This window comes from Chlorocebus sabaeus, chromosome 10 (genome assembly GCF_047675955.1).
Source record: "Chlorocebus sabaeus isolate Y175 chromosome 10, mChlSab1.0.hap1, whole genome shotgun sequence".
Classification (NCBI taxonomy): domain Eukaryota; kingdom Metazoa; phylum Chordata; class Mammalia; order Primates; family Cercopithecidae; genus Chlorocebus; species Chlorocebus sabaeus.
Window position 1 is genome coordinate 28,210,701 of NC_132913.1, and position 24,253 is coordinate 28,234,953.

Genomic DNA, 24,253 nt, shown 5'->3' on the forward strand with positions numbered 1-24,253 from the left:
AGAGAAATTAGACTTGCCTAATAATACATGTATCTCCTAAGGAAAAACAGGTCTTAGAATTCAGTTCATGAAGCTCCCCATCCAGCACTTCTTCTACCATACTCTATTACCAATTTTCTATCTCACTTTCCCTTTTCATCCATGAATGTACCTACATTGTTATTTTACTCTCCTCATATTCTTAGCATATACTAGGCATAAGGTTTAAACATTTCTCATACATTGTTTCATTTTGCAGAGGAGTACTTTCTTATGTTTATCAGAAACGTGTCTCTAAATACTTTCACTATTTTAGGATTCAGTTAACAAGATTTTGTCCATGTCAGTCACTCCTTCATAAGTTTCTTTTGTTTGTTCCTTAACAAGATAGTGAGAACTTACATTTATGTTTCAAGAATCAGCACGAAAGTTGTCTGAAATATGCTTTTTTCCTTAGAAAGAAACTGTTTAGCGGATGTACTGCAATGTAGAAGATGTACTGTAGACAAGAGTCAGGACATTTAAATGAACAATGCTGGATATTTCCATCATTTAGAGGTTTTTTTAATTATCTTATTTCTAAATTATATAACACTATCAACTTTTTATTTATTTTTATAGGGCAGATTGTACCAAGATTCACCTAATCATTTCTGTGACACTTTTCTAAGGTTTATTCCTGATAATTTCCTCCTAAGAGTTGAGGACTTCACATAATACTCCAAGTAGTTAGTTCTGTACAAAATTAGGTTACTAAGTATTTTCTTAGTACATTAACTAATAAAGCACATTGGTGATAGTATCTTTAGGAAATGAGAATTTCAAGTGATATTACTGTAACTCCTCTAGAATGGTTTGCATTTTTACCTTAAAATCTATGACATTTTTAAGTTTATATTAGTATGATTCTTGGCAAATCACAAGTAGTTGGAATTAATAGTAAAAGAGGAGCAAATTAATTTTGCCTGACAGTGCAAAGACTTACCTTGTGTGTTATCCTAAACGTAACGCCTGAAATTAAAATTAGAGGCTAGAATATTCACCTCCATTCTTAAAGTAGTGAAACAACAAATCAACTTGGGGCATGCAAGGACTCTAATATGTAGCAGAGCTGGGAAGAGAGAGTCGGTCAACGACACCACCAGAGACAGCCAATGAATGGTCTTCAGATGGTAGCCATCTTTTATATTGGTAACTTGTCCAGTGACAAAATAAATTGATATTACTTCACAAATAACATAAAGAGAAAGTGGTGGCTTCATACCCGATCTGATGGATTTCGCTGTCTTGGTTACCTGTTTATTTACTTTTTAAAAAGCAATTTATTTGTGTGAGTTTACATCTAAGCACATTCATCTAAGGTATTGACATTTGAATGAAAATTATTGTAAAACTTAACAAATTTGTTTTGTTTCATGATTACCAAAATCACATCTTAAGATATGAATTTTAAGATAAATTTAACTTTTTAAAAACCAGACAATGTCATGAGAGCCTAAATGTGATGCAAAAAAAAGAAAAAAAAATAGGTAGAAAGGAGGCAAAGACTCATATCAAAAGCTATCCTGCAGAAACCCAACAAATATTCTGTCATGTAAGGGGAAGTACTAGGAAGAAAACTGAAAATGCCTAAAGGCATAATTTAATCAATACTTCTAAGGAAGTTTCTTTTATTACCTAACGAGATATTGAGAACTTATGTTTATGTTTCAAGAATCAACACGAAAGTTGTCCAAAATACGCTTTTGTCCTTAGATAGATAATAACTGGTTAGTGGAGGTACTGCAGTGTAGAAGATGTACTGTAGACAAGAATCAGGACATTTAAACAGAGAATCAACTCAAGTTTTTGTTCAAATGAGTAAACAAAAAAATGGGGACTCAGATATGATGAGATCTAATCTTTAAAAATAACAATACATCTTTTTTGACTCTATAATAAGTTAATTCAAAATTTTGTATCTCTCATCTATAAACTTAGGAGCATATTAATCAATATTCCAAGTTTTGCTAAGAAAAAAATGTATCATCCTAAGTATCTGAAAACTTTTGAAACTGATGATATTTCATTGGTTAGGAAATTTTCCATGTAAGTTTTAAAATTATTTCCAACTGTTAGATTTTAACACTAAAAAGCAGTCAAAAAATGAAATGGAAATTGGCTCTGAATATATTAAAAAAAAATTCTCAAACTAAATTTAAAAATCGAAAATCCAATACATTCATCCTCTAAGAAAATGAGACATTCGCTTTCTGCCCACACTGAATAAAATATAAACACATATAGTGTAAACATGTGCTTAAACAATTATATATTATATGTGACTAATTTTTTTAATGATAGTTACATCATGTCTCTTGTTGTTAACCTTATAGTCTGACTTAGCTTATGGAGAAAAATTCCTGTAGAGAAAAACACTGAGAACCAGAATAAGGCTGAAGGGAAATAGTAAAGAGAGTAAAGTTATCATCTGAAGAGAGACATGTACAGGAGAAAAGTTATTAATGTTTGATTTCTGTTTCATTCTCAAAGTACTACGACTGAGTAAATCACTCTGTCTGCCTGGTTTCAGACTTCTGGTTTATAATCTTATCTCTTGGGTCCTATATGTCCTAGAGATCAAGAAGTCAGAAGACATATCATCTAGAAATGCGTAATATCCTGAAAGCATTTAATGTAGCAAAAAGTAGAGTTCACCACTTCAATAACTCCTGGGGTTATCACAGCATTACAATAAATCACAATAATTGATTATTGTGCTTTAAAAACCTCTTAAAATACATTTAATATTTTTTCTGTTTTTTCACTTTAGTGTTAATTTAAAAGTTGAAAATAGCATCTGAATATATCAGTTTATTTCTGGATACCTGTTCTGTTAAAATGCCCTTATGAATTCTTATATTTGACAAAGATTTAAATATTACACACATTTTTTTTAATTTCTTGATTTTGCATAAAAATTCTTTGACTTTGGATACAAATTGCAGGACACTTGCAAGAATTACCTGATTAACTCAGAAAAAGAGAAAAATTATGAACAAAAATGGCTTACATTTCATCATGTTACAATTATAGAAAGGAAAAGAAAACTGTATTTTATCTTGGTAGTTACTTAAACCTCATAGAATATATAATATATAATATGGATTAATGGACTGTTAAAAATCTTCTATTATTGCTGGTAGTATGCTCAATTTACCTATTATATGTTTCACTTAAAATTTATTGTCAGGTTATATGTAAGCTATTATGTAAATGGCTACAATTGTCTTTCTCTCAAGGGTAATCGTGATTGGTGTGGTACTTATATTTATCCAGTATACAAAGCTTAGAGGAATGTATCCCAGGAAGGTAGATTTCAAATCTAATTCAGGCTTCTTTCTTGTCTCTGACCTATGAATTTTCCTTATTCCTCCTCCTTGCCCCCCAAAATATATTTTTAAGTAATTTGTTAATAAAGTCTCAAAACCTATATCATAGGTTTCAGATCATGTAACACATGTCCTACCCAGATAAATTTATCCTTCAAAATTATGTATGTGGAAATTGCATAGAAGATTCAAGTTAAAATTAATGACAAGAATATTGTACAAGTCCAGGGTTAGGAAACTGTTATCTTCACTTGAAAAAGACAATAATAATCACATTATCTATTATTTATTGAATACATGATACTAGGCTAGCTGTAGATAAGATATATTACCAATACTCTTGAGGATATCCCTGCGATTGTTAACCCTAATGCCAATTTGCAGAAGAAAACAGTATATTCTGCCTAAGGACACACCAGATAAATAGTAAGTGGCAGTAAAATTTTAATACAACACTCTGATCAATGCCAAAATACATTATTATTTTTCACTATACCATGCTGATTATACTAATACTTTTAAAAGAGTATTTATAGTTTAGAAAGATATGTGAAAGAATTAAAAATTTAATTCATTCTATAGTTTATGTCTAATATTTAAGCTCCAATTCTAATTTTTACTTATCCTATGGTATATAATTAAATATTGTTATAAAGAGTGGTGCTTTTAAAAATTACACATGCACTAGATTCACTGAGAAAATAAATTACATTTCTAGATATTGGCACTAGTTGTGGCTCCCAAGAATTGGTACTTACATAGGACAGACTTCAAATGATCCGATAGAGTAAACGCATTTTGGAGAAAACCACATGAGAGTCGTGTACTACAACTTGTCATCATCTTGCCACTCTTTCCTTACTATCACATAACAATCTCATTTTATATACCAAGTATAATGTCACATACAAAAAAACAAAGGCTTTGCAGGCAGGTAAATGTGGGTTCAAACCCTGACTATATCGCCAATTAATGTGTGATATTGGGTAGTTACCCAACATCTCTGAACAGAGGTCTGTGATTTGAAAAATGGAAGAAAATATCACTCAAATATTTTATTGATTCAAGGCATTTAACTGAGAACTTCATATCAGATCGAGTTCTAGGACTTAGAAATATATCACCTAAGTGAATGAATGAATGACTGAATAACAGAGTGCTAGGCACTAGGAATACAATATTGAATATTCTCATTTTTTGGACAGCTTACAATCTGCTAGGGAAGACATTTAGAATACAATTAAGTGATTTTAATAAATATCTGATAGATGTTATTTTATAGGCAGTGTAATGTGTTATTACAGTACACAGCAGAAGCAACCAAACTAATCTTGACTGTTTATGTATTGCTTCCCAGAGGAAGGGATATAAAAGCTGATATGAATAATACGTTTGAGTTAAGGCACATGAACAAGAGGAGGAGGACTGGTTTTACAATGTTCCAAAGAAAGAGACAGATTCATGAAGGCCCGGAAGTGAGAGTACATAAAATGTTTGAGAAAATGAAAGAGTTTTAGAATGGTTGCAATAGGGTATAAGATAGAAGTAGTGAAATAGGCTTGCAAGACAGATTTGGAAATGATCACTATTTAAATGATCAAGTATTAGAAAGTCAAAAAGAACACCTAGGAAGTATATATACAGTGAAACTAAAAGAAGTGCGAGGAAAAATATTGAATAGTTCTGACAATATGGCAGACAATCAGGAATGTTAAGTAAAATAACCACCAAATATTTCAATACATAGGTGAATGTATACAAATAACATAAATTTTCAGAGTCCAGAAATAAAAGGGGTCCTAAAAACTAGAATTGTGAGTGAATGAAATATAATGCCATTGCCTGTGTATGCATGTGTAAGTTTGCCTCCAAAGGCAGTAAAAGAAAGCTGGTTCTGTTATCTATCTAGATGCCTGAGTTTTAATGTCAACCTGGGACAGGAGATAATTCTCCAGTTCTACAAAAGATGCCTACATAAGCTAGGACCTTCAAAATCTAAACTCTAAGTACAAGGGTTAGTTAGATAATATCTCCTCCTAGTAGAAAGAGATATCTCAGTCTAGACTGTGAGTGGGGAAAACGTCCCCTTGAAAATGTATAATCACAAGGCTATAATCAATCACAAGCTCCACTTTCTGTAATTCAGAAATTCCAAGTTGAAAAGTTTAGGTAAAAATTAATCCAGGCCATGTAATAATATTTCAGAAGCGTGACAGGGTACTCAGGGAGGACATCACCCAATAAAGTCTTCATAAAATTTCCACATGGGACCAAAAAAAAAAAAAAAATCAAACTTACCAATACTACTACTACTACTAATTATAAAACAATTAAAATCTGGTGAGTAAAATTCAGCAGACCTCACAAACAACAGGATTAGATCCAGAATATCTTTACATACATATATATATATATATATATATGTATATATATCTGTAGAGACTATAGATTGAAATCTGATAGGCACTATAAAATAGGTAAGTCAAAATGTATATAAAAGTTAAGGACAAAAATAAAAAACATGTAAAAAGACACACAGGAAAAATAAGCAGATTTGAAAAGCAACCAAATAAGATACTCAGAAATGAAAACCGTAGTCTTAGAATTACAAACCACATGAACATGCTAAATTACAAATTAGTACACTTGAAGAGAGAATTACTAAACTGGAAGATCTGAAGAAATCACCATAGATGCAGCTCAGAGTTTAAGAATAATATAAAAGAAAAATCGTGAAGGATAGAATCTAACAAACTAATAGTTGTTAAAACAGGGAGGAGAGAAAATGAGGATAACAAGCAATATATAAGAAGAAAATTTCTTAAAATGTCCCAGAATTTAAGGAGACATGACTTTAGATTCAGGAAGCAAAATCTATTTTGAAATAAGTAAAAATAAATTCACATATAGAAATACTGTAGTGAAACATCAGAATCGCAAGAACACACGTATAAAACCTGAATTAACCTGCAACAATTTTAAATGTTAAACCTGGAGTGAAAAATTACCCAGCATCTCCACTACAAAAATAAAAAGAAGTGAGGACATTTTAGAAAATAATTTATCCACACTGCCAAAGAAAACAGTAAACGTATTTATAAGAGTTTAGAGAGACAGAGGAACTAGAAAAATGTAAGAGGGAAATCAATAAGTATCAGTCACTGAAGGCAAGAGAAGTGTTTGAAGGAGAAGGACAGCAGTGTTCACTGTTGTTCACATAAGTTAGATACAAACTGAAGTGTGCTACTCAGTTTTTGTTTTGTTTTGTTTTGGTTTGTTTTTTTTTTGTTTTTTTTTGTTTTTTGTTTTTTTTTTTAGTCTGTTGATCTTGTCAAAGAGTTTTTGTGGAGTGGTTTAAGGGGAAAATAAATGTCCGGTCTTAGTAGACTGACTGGAAGATGGATATACAAAGTTTTATGTAACTTTTCCAAGAAATCTGAATGTAAAGAATATAAGAATTAATGTGATCCTTAATGAGAAATACAGGATTAAAAGAGAGTTATATTGGTGGTAATCTTTTTTTAAGAGGGAAAATGTTGAACATACATAAATAAATATTGATAGGAAGAAACTAGTTGACTGAGAAACTGAATAGGAGATTCAAGTTGCATTTTCTGTTTTTTTAATACATTTTAGCACAACAGAAAATATCTTCCAATTCAAAGAATAAACTCATAACTACAATGATAATTCTCCCTGGTAATTAAATAATAATTTATTCAATTAAAAAATGAATCTAGGTTTAATTTAATCCTAAAGTTAATAATTAAACAATGAATTTAGATTTGTTATCCCAAGAAATTAAGAAAATAATAAAATTAATAACTTAGAAATATTGAATAAAATGTGACAGATAAAACAACCAATGATTAATTTATCTATAACTTATATTAAAACTCAAAATATATGTCAAATATCTCAAGTAAATTAATTTTGTTATGTATTTTAAGACTTTATTTCAGGACATTTCAAACTTTTTTTTTTTTTTTTTAGTGTGCCTATAACACTACAACTTCTAAGAGAAAACGAGTAAGACGCATTATATTTCATAGTGACAACCTTTTAAAACTACAGAAATTTTAAAAATGCAACATTATGTTATGTGGAATTTCATTGCTTTTCCCTCATTCTAATTCATATACTGCAGTTATTAACTACAGCAGTATACAAGCACAAGGAATAGACACTTCAGGGCCCTGAAGTAGTAATGAGGTTGGCTGGGGTACTTTTCTTTCAGTTTCATTTTTGCTACTTTTAAAATTAGCATATTATTAAAATGAGTATATATATATATTTTTCAATTTGCTTATACACATTGACTTTTCACTGAAAACAATACGCCTTGAGATTCCTTGTTCCCAGCTCTGTAGTTGATGTCCATTTATAATTCTTATATCTTGACTATGCTTAGGCTACCCAGGCAATTGCCTTTTATTTTTTATAAAAGGAAAGCAAAGCCCTCAGGGAAAGAGAAGCAAATGACACTTCAAATGGATTAGACTTAACTTTGATAATACCCAAAATAGACAGCTTTGGTTGTTATATCAATACTGGATCAAGGTATGACTATAAATGATTTCTAAAAATTCACTCTTACTTATTCTAGTTATAGATCTTTCTCCAAACATGTAAAAAAACAACATAAAATTTCCCTAGAAATCAAATTATCAGTGAGCTTCACACTGCCAGATCCTGATTGCAAATGAGAAATCAGTGTCATTAAGTGTGCAGCGTTAGATGTCACTAAAACTAGCACATTTTAAAAATGTTTCCTGACACAGAAAACATAAAAATCACTAAATAGGAAGAACATTAAACAAAGAAGCATGCACTCAATGAAAGAGGCCACGAGAATTATAGGGGTTAAATGCAGGGTTAAGGCAGCATTACCAAACCTAGTCATGCCTGATAGTTCACACATGTCTACCAGTGTACATTTAGAGTTAAAAGTACTTTGTCCTTAGTTGTGAGCACTCACCTCTAAAAGTAAGATGTCCAAATATTTTATTAAACTCCAGTGTATGATTTACATATGAAATTATACACATCTGATACTATTGCCAATATTCAAAGATCTATTTAAAACATTTAGCGAGATTCAGAATTGAATATCATTGTAAATTCTTTAATGCAAAATTACATGACATGTAAACCAATATTTTAAATGATCTTACAGAATAAGATAAGCCTGTTGTTAACCTCTTAATGGAATTAAAAACAAAGGAGAGAGTAGTACTACTGACTAACCAAGAAGAGAGTGATATATTAACTACCCAAACACTGTAATTGGTAGTTTTGTGTTCTCTATTTCATCCTCATGCCAACACAATGAGATAGATTTTATGTTTGCCATTTTAATATAAACAAGAAAATACATTTCAGGAAAATTGCCTTTATGTTTTTACATTATCCTTAAGCAGACAAAATATCAATAAGGATATATAGGATAATAACAACAAAATTAATAGGCTTGGTCAATATCACCTATCAAGCCATCAATCTATCCTTCTATTTGTCAAAATAAATTTACTTCTATCAAATTTAAAAATATATACATTTTTCTTGTGTTCACAAAGGAATTCCATAAAAACAATCATTTCCTAGGCCACAAAACAGTTGCAATAGCTTCCAAGGAAAGAATATTACACAGACTTTTTCTCCTACCACAATTAAATAAAATCAAAATCACCCTTTATTTGAACATAAGGAAAACACAAACGATTGACATATATTCTTCCACACACAAATATTTAAAAATAAATAGTTACTAAAACACAAGGAATATTTTCATAAATATTTTTTGTTAGTTATATATCACTTCCTAATGTCTTTATTAAAAATTAGAAATTTGACTATTTTTTGGTACCCCACACAATGTTTTTCCCATTTTCTCAATATAGTATCACAGCTTTTATTTATACCACGAAGTAAGCATGCTTACATTGTTATCACAATATAATATTATTTTCTATAAAGCTGTGTAGTACATTTTCTTACTTGTACTTTCAATTTAAAACTTTTAAAACTTTAAAACTTATAACTTAAAGTATGTTCTAGTCAAGAGGAAGTCAAGAGAGGAGTATAATTTTAAGAAATCAAGAAATAGCACTTAAACATATTACTTTATATTTATATAAAAGTAGAGGTAATAACCAGGCAACTTGGCTAAGAATTAAAAATACTTGCCACTGGTAATAGTACAAAAGGTGTAGAATGACTACTATCTACTATTGCACTTTGTACTTTTTTTTATTGTAAGCACTTATGTATTATCTGACTTTCTTCAGCTAAATGTATCTACATCATTGTTTTAAAAGATAGCAATAGAAACTGAATAGAGAATAGGTATGCACTGAACCTAGAATTTCAGAACCTATAAAGATTCAGTACTACTCTATAAGAATTTGTATATACAAAAGTAGAGGAAACGTATAAATTATTCATTTAAAAGAATGTAGCAATCTTCAGAAAATTCACATATAAGCACATCATGTAGAAGTGTCACCCCCTTATTGAGGTTTTGCACACCACAACCACTAACGCCCTGCAATATCCTAGAACAGAAACTTTGCCTTTCTGTCTTCCCCTGAGACCCAGCATCTGGAACACGGTAGCTAAAAACACCCGAGCAGGTCTAATGTGGACTCATCAGAAAATAATATTGTAAAAAATATTTAGAGAATACATTAATAAAACACGATAGTGTTTCAAAACTTTAGAAGTTTTTAGTGTTTTATAGAGTTTTAAAACTTTAAACCCTATAGTATTTAAGCTATAGTGTTTTGTAGCTTCTTCTCTGAAGAGGAGGTTGGCTCCAGACAACTCACAGAAGTTACACCACGACTGCCTTCCCGGCAGGGTAGAGGGTCCTGATTTCACTCACCTCAGGCCTGCTCAAATTTTGGAAAAGAAGTCATCAAAGCAATGAGCAGCGACCAGTGATTCAAATATGGCCATCTTCTCTACCGTGTGGGAAATCAAACTACACAAGGGTGTGCTTCTAGGATGTGCAGCAATAGAAAGGTTTTTTTTTTTTTGTTCTGTTATTTGCTTTATTTTGTTTTGTTTTTTGGTAGTTAGATGTGGTCATATTGCCAATGACTGAAAGGAACAAGAGAGAGGAAATTCTGCTATGGCTACACAGCAAATTTTAGCTCATGGCTGGGACTGTGCATCCACGCAGAGGAGCCATCGTTGTAGGAAAACTGGACCCTTTAAAAAAATGCTGTAGGGAAATATAGAGGTAGGTTTAAACCTTACATCTGCTGTAATGACGTATTTTGACATCAATGACAACACATTACAGTGACAGAAATTATTTACTGACATATTGGTTACATCTTAGGCAAAGATGCATATAGCTTTTGCTTTTAAAACCCCAACTTGGCATGATAGAAATGTTTCCTGGATCAATACAGGACTTCAATCGAACACCTTTCAACCTAATAAATTTAATATTAACCAATTAAGGATTTCAGAAATGTTGCTGTTTTCTGAAACAATTTCAGTTGAGCTAACTCAAACTCCAATTGAAAATAATACATATATTCCCACCTGAGAAAGGAAGATTATTTGGAAGGAAGAAGAAAGAAAAAGGACATAAATCTATATTAAACTTTTATTCAGTGACCACTATGTGCCATCCACAATCTAGATTTTTACATAATTATCTCCTTTGACCCTGATTTTTATGTGTCTGTGTGTGCATGTACATGTGTATTTTTATACATTTGTGTGCATTTTTTTAACCAATGAAGATAGTAATGCTACTGAAGTCTCTAAAGAATTCATTTTATCCATTTACTCTGGATAAAAATTGAAACAGTATCTGTCAGCATCATAAAGACAGTTAAAATTATCATTGCCCAGTAACTGGTGAGGTAGCTCCAGTGAGCTCCTTCCTACCAGAAGTAATCTGCCGAATTACTTGAAAAAGACACACTAGAAAAGCAAAAGCAGGCCAGGCTTGGTGGCTCACACCTGTAATCCCAGCACTTTGGGAGGCTGAGGCGAGCAGATCCCCTAAGGTCGGGAGTTCAAGACCAGCCTGGCCAATAAAGTGAAAATTGTTTCTGTTAAAAATACAAAAATTAGCCTGTTGTGGTGGCACACGCCTGTAATTCCAGTTACTTGGGAGGCTGAGGAAGGAGAATCGCTTGAACTCGGGTGGTGGAAGTCACCGTGAGCTGGGATTGCACCATTGCACTCCAGCCTGGGCAACCGAGCAAGACTCCACCTTGGGAGGGAAGGAAAAGAAAAGCAACTGAGGTTTGGAGAGAGATAATAGAGAGATATTGAAAGAAATTCAATGGAGTGGCAGAGACACAATAACCATCAGGATAGGGTTGCACATGAGAATCATGTAGACAGGTTTTAAAAATTACCCATGCCTGAGCCTCCATTATAATTCTATTGGCAATACAGGGCATATTAAAGTTCCCCTGGGGGTAGTGGGCTGAATTGTTAGGTATCAAAAAGGTACATCAAATTCTAACCCCCAGGACCTGTGGATGTGACTTTATTTAGAAATAGGGTCTTTGCAAATACCTAAGCTCTGCTTTGGCATTTCTTGGTGGCTCTGCTTTGGCATTGTAACTATGCACAGATCCACAGAAGATTTTGTTTTTTGTTATTTTAATTTTCAAGGTTAAAATTCCTTCTTTTTTTTTTCTACTTAAAAAACGATACCTCTCCATGGAGAATGAGCAAAATAGTACAGAAAATCCCAAAGAAGAAAGCCAAAGTCAGTGAAAATTCAGCATTACAGATATTTTGGTGGGCATGATTCAGAGTATCTAGACATGTAAATAATAGTTATATAACATTTTATGCACACTATTTTCCAAATTGATTTGCTTTTAATTTTTTACCTTTTTTTGATTTGTTTTTGTTTTTGAGAGAGGGCCTTGCTCTGTTGCCCAATCTGGAGTGGAATGGCACACTCCTGGCTCACTGCAGCCTGGACTTCCAGGGTTCAGGTGATCCTCTTCTCTCACCCTCCCTAGTAGCTGGGACTACAGGCATGTACCACCACACCCAGCTACAAATTTGTAATTTTTAAAAATTATTTTAGAGACAGGGTTTCACCTTGTTGCCCAGGCTGGCCTCAAACTCCTGGGCTCAAGGGATCCACCAGCCTTGGCCTCCCAATGCCTCAGCAACATGACAGGCATGAGCCACTGTGCTCAACCTCTAAATTGATTGTTTGCTTATTGAAACAATTAATGATATGTTTTGTGCCAATAATCTTAACCTACATCCTTCAAAAGAGAAAAGAAATATAGTCTTTGCAGATATAAAGTGGAGGATCTCAATATGAGATCATCCTGGATTAAAAGTGGGCTTTAAATAACTGGTGTCTTCGTAAGAGGAAGGAGAGGATGCTATGACGGAGACATGGGGAAGAAGGTCACAGAGATGGAGGAAGAGGTTGAAGTTATGTTGCCCCAAGCCGAGAAACGCCAATGGCCACCAGAAGCCGAAAGAGGCAAGCAAGGACTTTTTCCTAGAGCCTTTGGAGGAAGCCCTGTTGACAGCTTGACTTTGGACTTTCGACCTCCAGAAGGGAGCAAGAACAAATTTCTGCTGTTGTTTTAAGCCATCACATTTGTAATAATTTGTTGTGGTCGTCCTAAAAAATTCTAATCGGTGGAAAATGCTAAAACCACAGTTTACATTCTCTGATCTTCTTTTAAGAATCACATGAGATAATTTTTCCCAAAATACAGATTCCTGGACTCCATCCAGGACCTACTGAATGGAAATCTTTGAGGGAGGCAGGTAGGAGCCTCGGAATCTTTATCAGCAATAAGCACTGCGAGGGACTCATATCCTCAAGCAAGAAATTGGGGAAATGCTGACTTAGAACAAGAAACTAAAAGCCCAGTATGGCGTTGAAAATATCCCTCCAGGCTTTTCTTAACCTCCCACTTTTCTGCAGACTGGACTTTATTAGTCAGGTATTTACAAAACAGGGAACTGCAAAGAAAGAAAGATGCAAAATAATACCACATGCGTGTAAGAATAACAAGAAGACAACTTAGCAGAAGCTTGCATACCACTTCTAAATTAAAAATTAAGTAAGCTAAAACTTATAAGTATGGAAGAAGGAAATAAACAGAACAAGGAAGTCTGGGATGCAAAGAATAAATCTACAGGACATAGACAGGAAAAAGAGCTTCTCAGTTTCTTCGGTATCCATCTTTTAAATAAAAGTAATTATTGCCAGCATGGAAAGTAGAGAGCAAATGGGTTTGAGAAAAAATTAAAACTCCAAACCGAATACAGAAAAATAGAGTGCTGAATTGCTAAAAAATGAGTGTATCTTTCTATGGAGACAAATTATCAAAGAAGTAATGAAACATCAAGCATCTTTGATGTTCTCAGAATATTGACAGTAATTGTGAAATTAATGGGAGATAGGAAACATGAAGAAAAATTGGAAAAAAAGCAAATAATACTATACCAACTCCAAAACTGAGAGAAAATTTGAAAATTATGGGGAGTGAAGTTTATGCAAGTTTCCAACAATTCTAAGATAAGCTTGTTAACAGTTTGTCAGTATATATAATGATAATATTTGATCATGACTCCAAAACTGAGAGAAAATTTGGAAACTATACAGAGGTGAAGTTTATGTAAGTTTCTGACAATAATTCTAAGATAAACTTGTTAAAACAATAGTTTGTCAGTATTTATAAGGTTACTATTTAGTCATGAATGAAATAAAAATATATTATGCCAGAATAAATCTTTGCCGATGCAGTTTTTTTGATATATATATCTCAAATATATATATATAATACATATATATACACATATGTAATATATATTTACACATGTAACATATGTTTAGGGCATTTTCACATATATAATTTCATTATATATATTCATTACATATATTATTAAACATAGTACTTCTGTATTTTTAGCAACATTTTTGAGATATTCTTTCACAATAAATGAAAATATCATACATGCAATCTAATAGCAAACTTAGGTAGATGAGTAGTTGATTCATAACTATATCTATAGAATTCTAATTATTAGGTCAGTTTTTTTTCCAGAAGAATGTTTTTAATTGCTCTCCAAAAAGTTCATATCTTTGTTACTATGATTTGGTTAAAGCCTTAAAAGTTATGCTTATCAAATCTTTGAATTATACAAAACTAGAAGACATCATTACTACGATGGATGATGAATGTAAAAGTGCAACACTGCAAAAAAGTTAAGAATTGTAGAAAGATGGTGGGGTAGAGAGGACTTCACTCATGTACATACTTTGAAACGTATGGATAAGGGAGAATCCGAAGAGTATCAAAATAAAACTTAAGAGAACTTCTGAAATGTAAACATTGGAAATATCCCTAAAAAGCAAACATGCCTAAGAAAAGCTTAGGCATGTTAATTGCTGAGGAGTCAACATGTCAGTTACATGATAATGTTGTCTTCCAAGATTACTTTAAGAGAAACCTAGAAGTTAAATAACTAAAGATAAAAAGCCCACTATGATCTGCTGTAAAAATATCAAAACAACATAAACTTTTTACAATTTAAAAATTGCGGTAAAAATACATAACATAAAATTTACCATCTTAACCATTTTAAGAATATAGTTCAGTAACACTAACCATATTCGTATATTTCTGCAGAAGATCTCTAGAAAATTTTCATCTTGCATATTTGAAATTCTATAAACACTGAATATCAATTGCCCACTTTAGGCTATTGATTTTAATACGATTAATAAAATTCAAGTGAATGAATAGCAGGGCAATTGGTAAGAAAAGCCCCTACAAACATGGTCATGTAAGAAAAAGTTGAAGGAAGTGGTATGTTTAACCTATAAATGAGAAGAGTTGCTCGGACACGGTGGTGTCATTAGTTATCTTAAGAGCCAGACTGTGGACAAAGTTACTGATTCCATATAACTTCAGATGACAGAACAAATATCAGTGGGTAGAATCTTTAAGAAGGCAGATCTGAGCTCCATGAAGAAAGAATATTCTGAAAATTAATTATCACCCAACAGTAGAATTAATTACTCTCTGAAATGTTGAGTTCTTTGTTTCTGAAAATATTTAAACAATGAGTAGGTAATCACTTCTGGGACCAATTTTAGAAGAATTCCTATATTTGATAAGAGATTAAGTTACAAAGCATTTTAGTCAACTACAAAAGTTTCTAATTCTGTGAGAATAGACAACTAGGAGTGAATGGGCCTGACATCCAACTGAAATCTATTAATATATTGTGCAACTTTGCACACACAATTTTCAGTACTTCAGTCTTACAATGTGAGAACTAAAATAACTTTTCTTATTCTTTCTAAATGTTCATGTATTGAATAAATGTGTGTATGTTTGGGCTAGTAGGTATGTACAAACCTACTTTAATAGGAGATTAGAAGGGAGAAAGGAAGAAGGAAAAGAAGAGAAAAAAAAAATGAGTGAGTTAAAAACAAAAACACGTAAAAGTGAAATTCTTTCTTTCACCATGGCCCTGGCCCACTTACATCCAATACTAAGGATAAGGAGACACCAAGTACCCTCACATTCTACACAGATAAGGCAATATTGGAACCATTCCATATAATAGGAGAGTATTGTATAAGTCAACCTTCTGGAGACACCACTGGACCAACCTGTGGAGAGATCCACAAATACAAGAGGAGAGACTCCATGAGAATCATTCATGAAATTGTGTGGGTGCCTGAGAAGGCACTGATGAGATGTTTTTTCTGCAAGTGATCTGGCCCTTTTACCTGTATCTAGAGAAGAGCAAAGAACTGGAGAGTGATCGCAGGCCCAAGGTAATTAGGAGAGCAACCTGCTCACAACATTCGGGAAAGCAAAATAAAAAACGTAGACCTAGCAAAGACAGAAAACCTTTTCTTGTCACATCAGTAATGCAACCAAAAGAGCAGCCCACCAAGCAAGGGGATTCTAGCAACTTAAGGCTATGAGATATACGTCCTGTGGTGGGAATGAGGAGGTATGGGGAATAAAAGATACCTAGGTCTAGATATGTAGGGAACACTGAAGAAGGGAGAAAAAGAGAGAAGAAATGAGCAGGAAGAAGTTCAGGGAATTCTAAAGAGGGATGAGACTCAAACTTCTCTGAAGATCTCACACAGAAGCCTCTCAATAGAGTTGCATTTCTCATGTGTCAGAGGATTGTGAAATTTAAAGCAGTAGAAAAGAAGTTTCCTCTAGATCTGCTTGAAAAGATGTTACTCATTTCCTCCATGTCTCCTCTCTGCCTGAAGAGCTAAAGTTACATGAGAGACAAGTAGAGAGTAACTAAGCAGGACATATTTTCCTCCCCATTCTTAGAACCTCAAGTCTAGCCAGCAATGAGGGAGGAGAAAGCTTTGACTAAGATATAATACTGGTGTTTCAAAATGCATTGGAACAAGTTATAAAACTAAAACTTACCAGGGTCATTGTGTGGTGCAAATATATTATTAAGGAATGGCAAAGGAGTTGAAAACAGTGCTGGACAATAATTATATTTCAATATTCCACTGGATTACTACTACTCATTATAGGGTTACACACATATGAAGGTTTTTTCTTAGAAAATAAAAAATATTATACTGAATCAGGAACTTTGCTTTTCTAAAAATCTTGTGTAAAATATATTATATACAACTTACTACTGATTTAACTGGGTAAAAACTCCATTTTGATAGCTGAAACTCTTCCTTCTTTCTCTATTTTTCTTTTTACTTATTTATGTATTATTTTTTTGAGGATGGGTCTCACTCTGGTTGTCCCAGACTGGAGTGTATCATGGCTCACTACAGCCTCAACTTCCTGGGCTCAAGTGATCATCGCACCTCAGCCTCCCAAGTAGCTGGGACTACAAGCACCCATCACCACTCCTGGCTAATTTTTTGTATTTTTTGTAGAGATGGGATCTGGCCATGTTTCCCAGGCTGGTCTGGAACTCCTGGGCTCAAGTGCTGTTCTTATTATAGCAAATAAGTCTCGAGAGATATGATGGTATCATTAGGGGGGGTTTCCCTGCCCAATCTCTCTCTTTGTCTGGTGCCGCCCACGTAAAATATGACTTGCTCCTCCTTGCCTTCCACCATGATTGTGACGCTTCTGTAAATCCAGTTAAATCTCTTTCTTTTGTAAATTGTCCAGTCTTGGGTATGTCTTTACCAGCAGCATGAAAATGGACTAATACATATGGGAAGGAAATTTGTAAGGATAATTGCTTCCAACTTAAATTAGTTTTGCATATACGAAACATTCTTATGTTACATAAGTTCACAGATGATAAAATCAAATACACATGGTACAAGGATCAGTATTAACTGAGAATTTGTTATTAGGGTGGTGCAACAGTAACTGTGTTTTTGTTATTGTTGTTGTTGTTCTCCATACTGGTAAAAACCATAATTACTTTTGCACCGACCTAACAGAAATGTAAATTCTTGCCCCCCCCCCCCCCGCCCCGAGACTGACTGGATCAGAGACTCTGGAAATGAGGCCCAGCACTCTGTTTTTTAACAAGCTCCCCAAAAGACTCTGATGTATGTCTTGAGTTTTCAAATTTGATCACACATTTCACCATTTGGGAAGCATTAAAAATACTAATTATTGGGTCCTACTCCTGGAGATTCTATTTAATTACTCTGGAATGCGGCAAGGGCAGGCGATTTTAAAGTTACCCTGGTAATTATTTTATTGACAACTTAAGTTGAGAACCAATGTTAGTCTTAGCCTTGAAATTAAATTGACCATTCAATTCCTTAACACAAGGTCCGCTTTCAACACAGGCGTCACAATTTGACTATGTCTTCTCTTGTTTGCATCATCAATTTACAAATTATTCTTTCCACATGTGAAGACTACTAAAAAAATTAAACGACTGCTTAAAGATTAAAGCTGAATCCTCAGACTGCCTTCTCAATTAATGTAAATGTGCGCCCACATATAATCTCAACCTAAAATCTGCAATTAACTTGTAAAGGCAAATGCAAGTAAAATGAATTAGGTTTATAAATAGATGCTAGTAAATTCCAGTGAAAACTTGACCCTCAGTTGCAGTACCTTCAACACCTAATTACCAGCAGAAACATTTCGAATCATAGGCTTTGCATGTTTTTAAATTCAAATTTTAGTATCATTTTTAATGTGTAACAGTACTGATAAACCTAACAGAGATTGTTCATGGAGCTGAAATGTAAAAACAAAAAAAGTGATTGCAGCATCTTCCGGTAGGATGAAACCTTTGGGAATCTGGGCTATTCCGATGACAAAAGCAAACTATGGCCAGTACGAGTTTTATAATAAAACTAGAAAAGAGTTGAATCTATATTTATTTATAGTATAGTGTCAAATAGGGTGAGTGCTTTTAAAAAAAAAAATGCACTCCTTGTCATTTTGTATGCAGTGCAGGGATAATTTCTGTTACAGAGATCTGTGCCATTCTTTCTTATGATAACTTTAAAAGTGAAATTGTGCCTACTAGACTTTGTCAGCTTCTCTTCTGATGTAAATTTTGATTTTAAATAACAATGTGAGAGGTGTGTTACTGAAGAGAGAAACATGTCTGAGGCAAAACAGGTTTCCTTGGTTGTAAAGAAGAAATGGTACTGCTACTAACCCATATCCATAGTTTACAGATACTCTGTAAAATCTGGCTATATTTCAGAACCAAACTGTCCAGCTGCTAAATTGTTACAATGTGTTCATATCCAATGGTGTGCTGCAGTCCTCTTGTACCAACTTGTGAGAGTCTATTTTTATTTTATTTTCTTGAGACAGAGTTTCACTCTGCCACCCAGGCTGGAGTACAGAGGCACAATCTCAGCTCACTGCAATCTCTGCCTCCCGGGTTCAAGAAATCTTCCCGTCTCCACCTCTGGAGTAGCTGGGATTACAGGTACGTGCCATTACGCTGGCTAATTTTCATATATTTAGTAGAGACAGGGTTCTGCCATGTTAGCCAGGCTAGTCTCCAACTCCTGGCCTCAAGTGATCCGCTTATCTTGGCTTTCTAAAGTGCTGGAATTACAGACATGAACCACCACACCCGGTCATGAGAGACTATTTTTAAATTTTCACTGATTCTATTTGCCAGTTGTAAAGCACATGTCATTTTTTAAAATACTTTTTATAAAGGTAAAATTAAACAAATAATGTTTAAAACAAAGGTAATATATACCTGAGACTTCTAATTTCCTGATAATATTGCTACATTGCTCTTGAAGTTACTCGTGTCAGCTGTATCTGAATAGTGGAAATACTACATAATAGTGCGTTACTGCATATCTTCCTAATTCCACATTCAGAGAATCATGTTGGCAACTTGATATTGGCCATGGTGGGAGTATTTACAGCACACAAATGGGCAAACAATACGTCAGGGTTCCTCCCCAGCAGGAAATGTTAAAACATTTACCAGCACAACAAGGAATGAAAGCTACTATAAGTGTATGTGCATTTAAATCAGATAGTCATTGAAGTATAATGGCATTATCTGCACCTTCTGCAGGGATCACAAAAAAAGTCACCCTAAAATGGTTGGATTCTGGTGGTAAGCATGCCTAGGTTAACAATCTGTTCCTTCTATTTGCTAGCTTTGTGATCTCAAGTAGGTTTCTAAAAGTCTCTAAGTTTCAATTCCTTTATCTGTGATATGTGAACCACAAAATATTCCTCATAGATTTGTTATAAAAATTCAACAGAAAAATATGTGTCTGGCAGTGCTACCAACCCTTCTTCGCTTCACCTCATAAAAGATATACAAGTTTGCTGCTATAGTCATTTAGATTATTATTAAAATTTTAGGTATTTTCCTCCTTTGATTCAAGTAAATTGTTATTGAAATAAAGAAACAGGTCCTGCCCTAATCCTATTAAAAAAAAAAAAAAAGAAAAGAGAAAATCTGATCGAAGACCTAATAGAAGTTCTTTAAAGAGCTCATACTTTATTTTCCTAATTGTTTTCGTGACATTTCTTATCTGAATTGAGACTCTGATTCCAGGGCCTCTCTATATTTAATGTTATTAGATTGCTCGTTACCTTTCTGGTATTCTCTGAATGAGGATGCTCACTGTGGAAAGGAATCAAGTTTTCTAAAATATAGAGCAACTTAGCAGCACACTCAGCCAGATTTAGGATGACACAGTTAGTCTGGATAGTGGAAAAGAGAGAGAATATACTGCTTAATCCACTATATTGGTCAGGCTCCAGATATTCTATTGTATACATAAAATATGCTGTCGTCTCTTGTGTGGTTCTGTAGTGCTTTCTTCCATACTACTGCTGTCGCCTTCTTTACTATATCACTTACCACCACTTACTTTATCTATTCTTTATTCGGAGGTTATATACTCAAATGTTTACAGGGACATAATAGTCTAGCATAAGAAAATTTTAGATAAGCATCCTCCAAATACAGGCATTTAAATTGACAGGTTAACACCACGGAAAACAGTATAGATTCCTCAAAAAACTAAAAGTAGAACTACAATTTGATCCAGCAATCCCAGTACTGGGTATCTACCAAAGGAAAAGAAGTCATTAGATGAAAAAGACACATGCACACACATGTTTGGAGCAGCACAATTTGCAATTGCAAAGATACTGAACCAACATTAGTGCCCATCCAACCAGTGGCTGGATAAAGAAAATGTGGTACATATACGCCATGGGATACTACTCAGCCATAAAAAGGAATAAAATTATGTCTTTTCCAGCAACTTGGATGGAGCTGGAGGCCATTATATTAAGTGAAAAAACTCAGGAATGGAAAACCAAATATTGTTTTCTTATCACTTATAAGTGGGAGCTAAGGTATGAGGATGCAAAGACATAAGAGCAATGTAATAGATTGTGGGGTCTTGGCAAGGGGAAAGCTGGAAAGGGGTAGAGGATAAAAGACTACATATTGAGAACAGTGTACTCCGCTTGGGTGATGAGTGCACTAAAATCTTAGAAATCACCATTAAAGAACTTGCCCATATAACCAAAAACCACCTATACCCCCAAAACTATGGAAATTCAAAAAAAAAAAGAAAAAATAATCAACAGAAGGGTTAAAAACCTTATTTTTCTACTATTAAAACCATAAGTGTTAAATTATTAAAATGTATACTTATTGCATTATATTTTAATAAATATGCTATACATGTCTAAATTATGGGTACAATTTTCCCATAATTTTAAAAAATCTATTGCCATGACTGAAATAAAGCACAAGTCTTAGAAAGCCTGGTTCATTCTGTTACTGTGTTTCACTAGACATTACTGAGACAAATGATATGAAACATACTGATGCATGAGTACAATGAGAGTAATTAAATTTGTAACTTGATGTGACAATACATTTTTACTATTTTCAAAAGTAAGAGAATCTGTGCAAAGTGGGAATTTTGCCATTAACAAAAATATTATCTTAAACTAATACTGAGTTTGTCGGTCAGAATCATACGACTGTACAGAAATGAAAACAATGATTTACCAACTATATAGTCTCAATCTGAATCATTTATTCTTCCCGGAAGATAACATATACAAGCCAATAAGAAACACGTCCTCCTCCTTTACCCTAAATGGTACCCCATGAACTACTCTCTTTGACAAGTTTAATCACTACAGACGTAAGATTAATAATGAACATTGGAGATTATCCTGTTAGCCGTGTAATAACCACTTCCTAATAAAATCTGCAATGTTTAAATCCATTTATTTATTTATTTATTTATTTATTTATTTATTTATTTATTTTTTGAGACGGAGTCTTGCTCTGTCGCCCGGCTGGAGTGCAGTGACCGGATCTCAGCTCACTGCAAGCTCCGCCTCCCGGGTTTAGGCCATTCTCCTGCCTCAGCCTCCCAAGTAGCTGGGACTACAGGCGCCCGCCACCTCGCCCGGATAGTTTTTTCTATTTTTTAGTAGAGACGGGGTTTCACCGTGTTAGCCAGGATGGTCTCGATCTCCTGACCTCGTGATCCGCCCGTCTCGGCCTCCCAAAGTGCTGGAATTACAGGCTTGAGCCACCGCGCCCGGCCCATTTATTTTTGCTGAGAACATTGTTTCTACCATACAAATAGGAATTATTCAGAAGTTATCATTAAAGCGCACACTCAGGTCCAAAAGTTTGTAACAGAAAGTGACATATCCTCCGTCTATTTTACCTGTAGTCATAAAGATATAAATAGCTCTTTAAGGAGGGTATAGTGATAGGATATCGTATCTGACACAATCTCTACTAACAACATGTTTCACTCACAACTTACCACAAGATGCCATTTCATCTGTCTGGTCACCACAGTCGTCTTCCCTATCACACAGCCATGCTCTGGGAATGCAACGCCCATTTCCGCAAGAAAACTGGTCTACCTGGCATGTTCTGGCTGTGATGATCAATTAATATACAAAAAATCAATTTAGAGGCCTTTTGAGCATCAAGGATATAATTAAGCATGCAACATCCTTTCATACATAAGATAGTATATTTCTCTATTAAAATATTTCAAATGTCCATTTTTATTTAAGACTTCTGAATACCAGCTTGCTTGTCTTCTCTAAAGTTCACACGCTTTGCCCTTCAATTATCAATGACTGCTAAATGACAAGATAGTAATCCTCACACAATTCCACAAATGAAGCTATGATTTCATTATTTTAAAATTTTGCCCAGCATGTGCTTATGAATATAAGGTTGAATTAAGTTTCATCCAACTCTTAATTAACAAAAAAAGATTTTTGGATAGCATTTGCTAATAAACCAAGAAAAGTTTTTTGCAGTATTGTAGAAGGCATTATTTGGAGACCATCTCAGTATATCTAGTTTCTAATCATGGGGCCAGAATTGTCCTATTCCTCTAACATTTTTAATGCATTTATTTCTTGATCTCTAAATGATCTACTGTATGAAGTGAAAGCTCAAAAAAAAATTTTTTTAAACGTATATTTAGCCTTAAGATGTTTTCTTTTTAACTCATTTTTCAGCACAATTATTCTAAAAAGTATGACTTTTTAATCAAGGTATATTAATGAACTTTGCTTTGGGCTCTCTTAAGGGTTTCAATGAACACAAACATGGAATCTTGCTTTCTATGTTAGCCGGAGGCAGTGGTTTAAAGTTATTCAGAAAAGGGGTTATGTTCAACAGGAAATTTGATAAACCTTTTCTAGTATAAACAGGGCAACTTTTAAAAGCATGAAAGCTTAAATAGCTTCCCAGCCTCTTCCCCCAGGCCTTTGGTAGTGACATGCTTAGTTGTTTTTATCACTTGATTTTCATTTTTTTTTCTTTTGTCGCTCTGAACTACAAATATGTCTTTATGAGCCTCAATATCACATCTACCCTTTCCTTTCATTGGACTAGAGAAAAAAATGAGATATATTGGGAAAGGGATACTCGGTCCTATGAAAATTTTGGATAGGTGAGGCTTGAACAGATAATGAATAATTGGGGTCTGAGTGTCAGTGGCTACAATAAGGGAATCTTGATGAGTTTATAGACTTCCTTTTTCCTAGGTTTGAGAACCGTTGTTTGTCTATTCAAAACACTTTGTGAACTTGGGTACTGATGGTATAAGAGAGAGTGGTGCAAAGCCAACTCAATCAACCACACTAAAATGAGTTCCACAAATTAGGGCTTCAGAAATCATTGAAAATAGTTTTTTATAAGATAGATACATTGTTCTGCCCTTTTAAGAAAAGTGCACTTGCAGTGTTAAGATGTATATTCATTATTAATGAATATTTTAAAGATTATCCTAGAAAAACAAATGAAAAATTCACTGGCTTGGTTTGATACATTAGATTGTTCCTAGTCTTACTGTCTAAAATTAGAAATATCAGGAAAATTATTATAGTATGTATTTTGCTTTGCTTATATGATAAGGTTCCTAAGTCTAAAATATTTTATGC

At 33.7% G+C, this 24,253-nt stretch overlaps 1 protein-coding gene across 1 annotated transcript in view; it reads right to left on the minus strand.

Moving 5' to 3' along the window:
• Positions 1-24,253, minus strand: part of LRP1B (LDL receptor related protein 1B) — a 1,897,925-nt gene that overhangs the window by 718,844 nt on the left and 1,154,828 nt on the right. Inside the window, exon 18 of the mRNA XM_073019651.1 lies at positions 22,612-22,728. Within this exon, the coding sequence (XP_072875752.1) occupies positions 22,612-22,728 (117 nt within the window). The remainder of the gene's footprint in view (positions 1-22,611; positions 22,729-24,253) is intronic.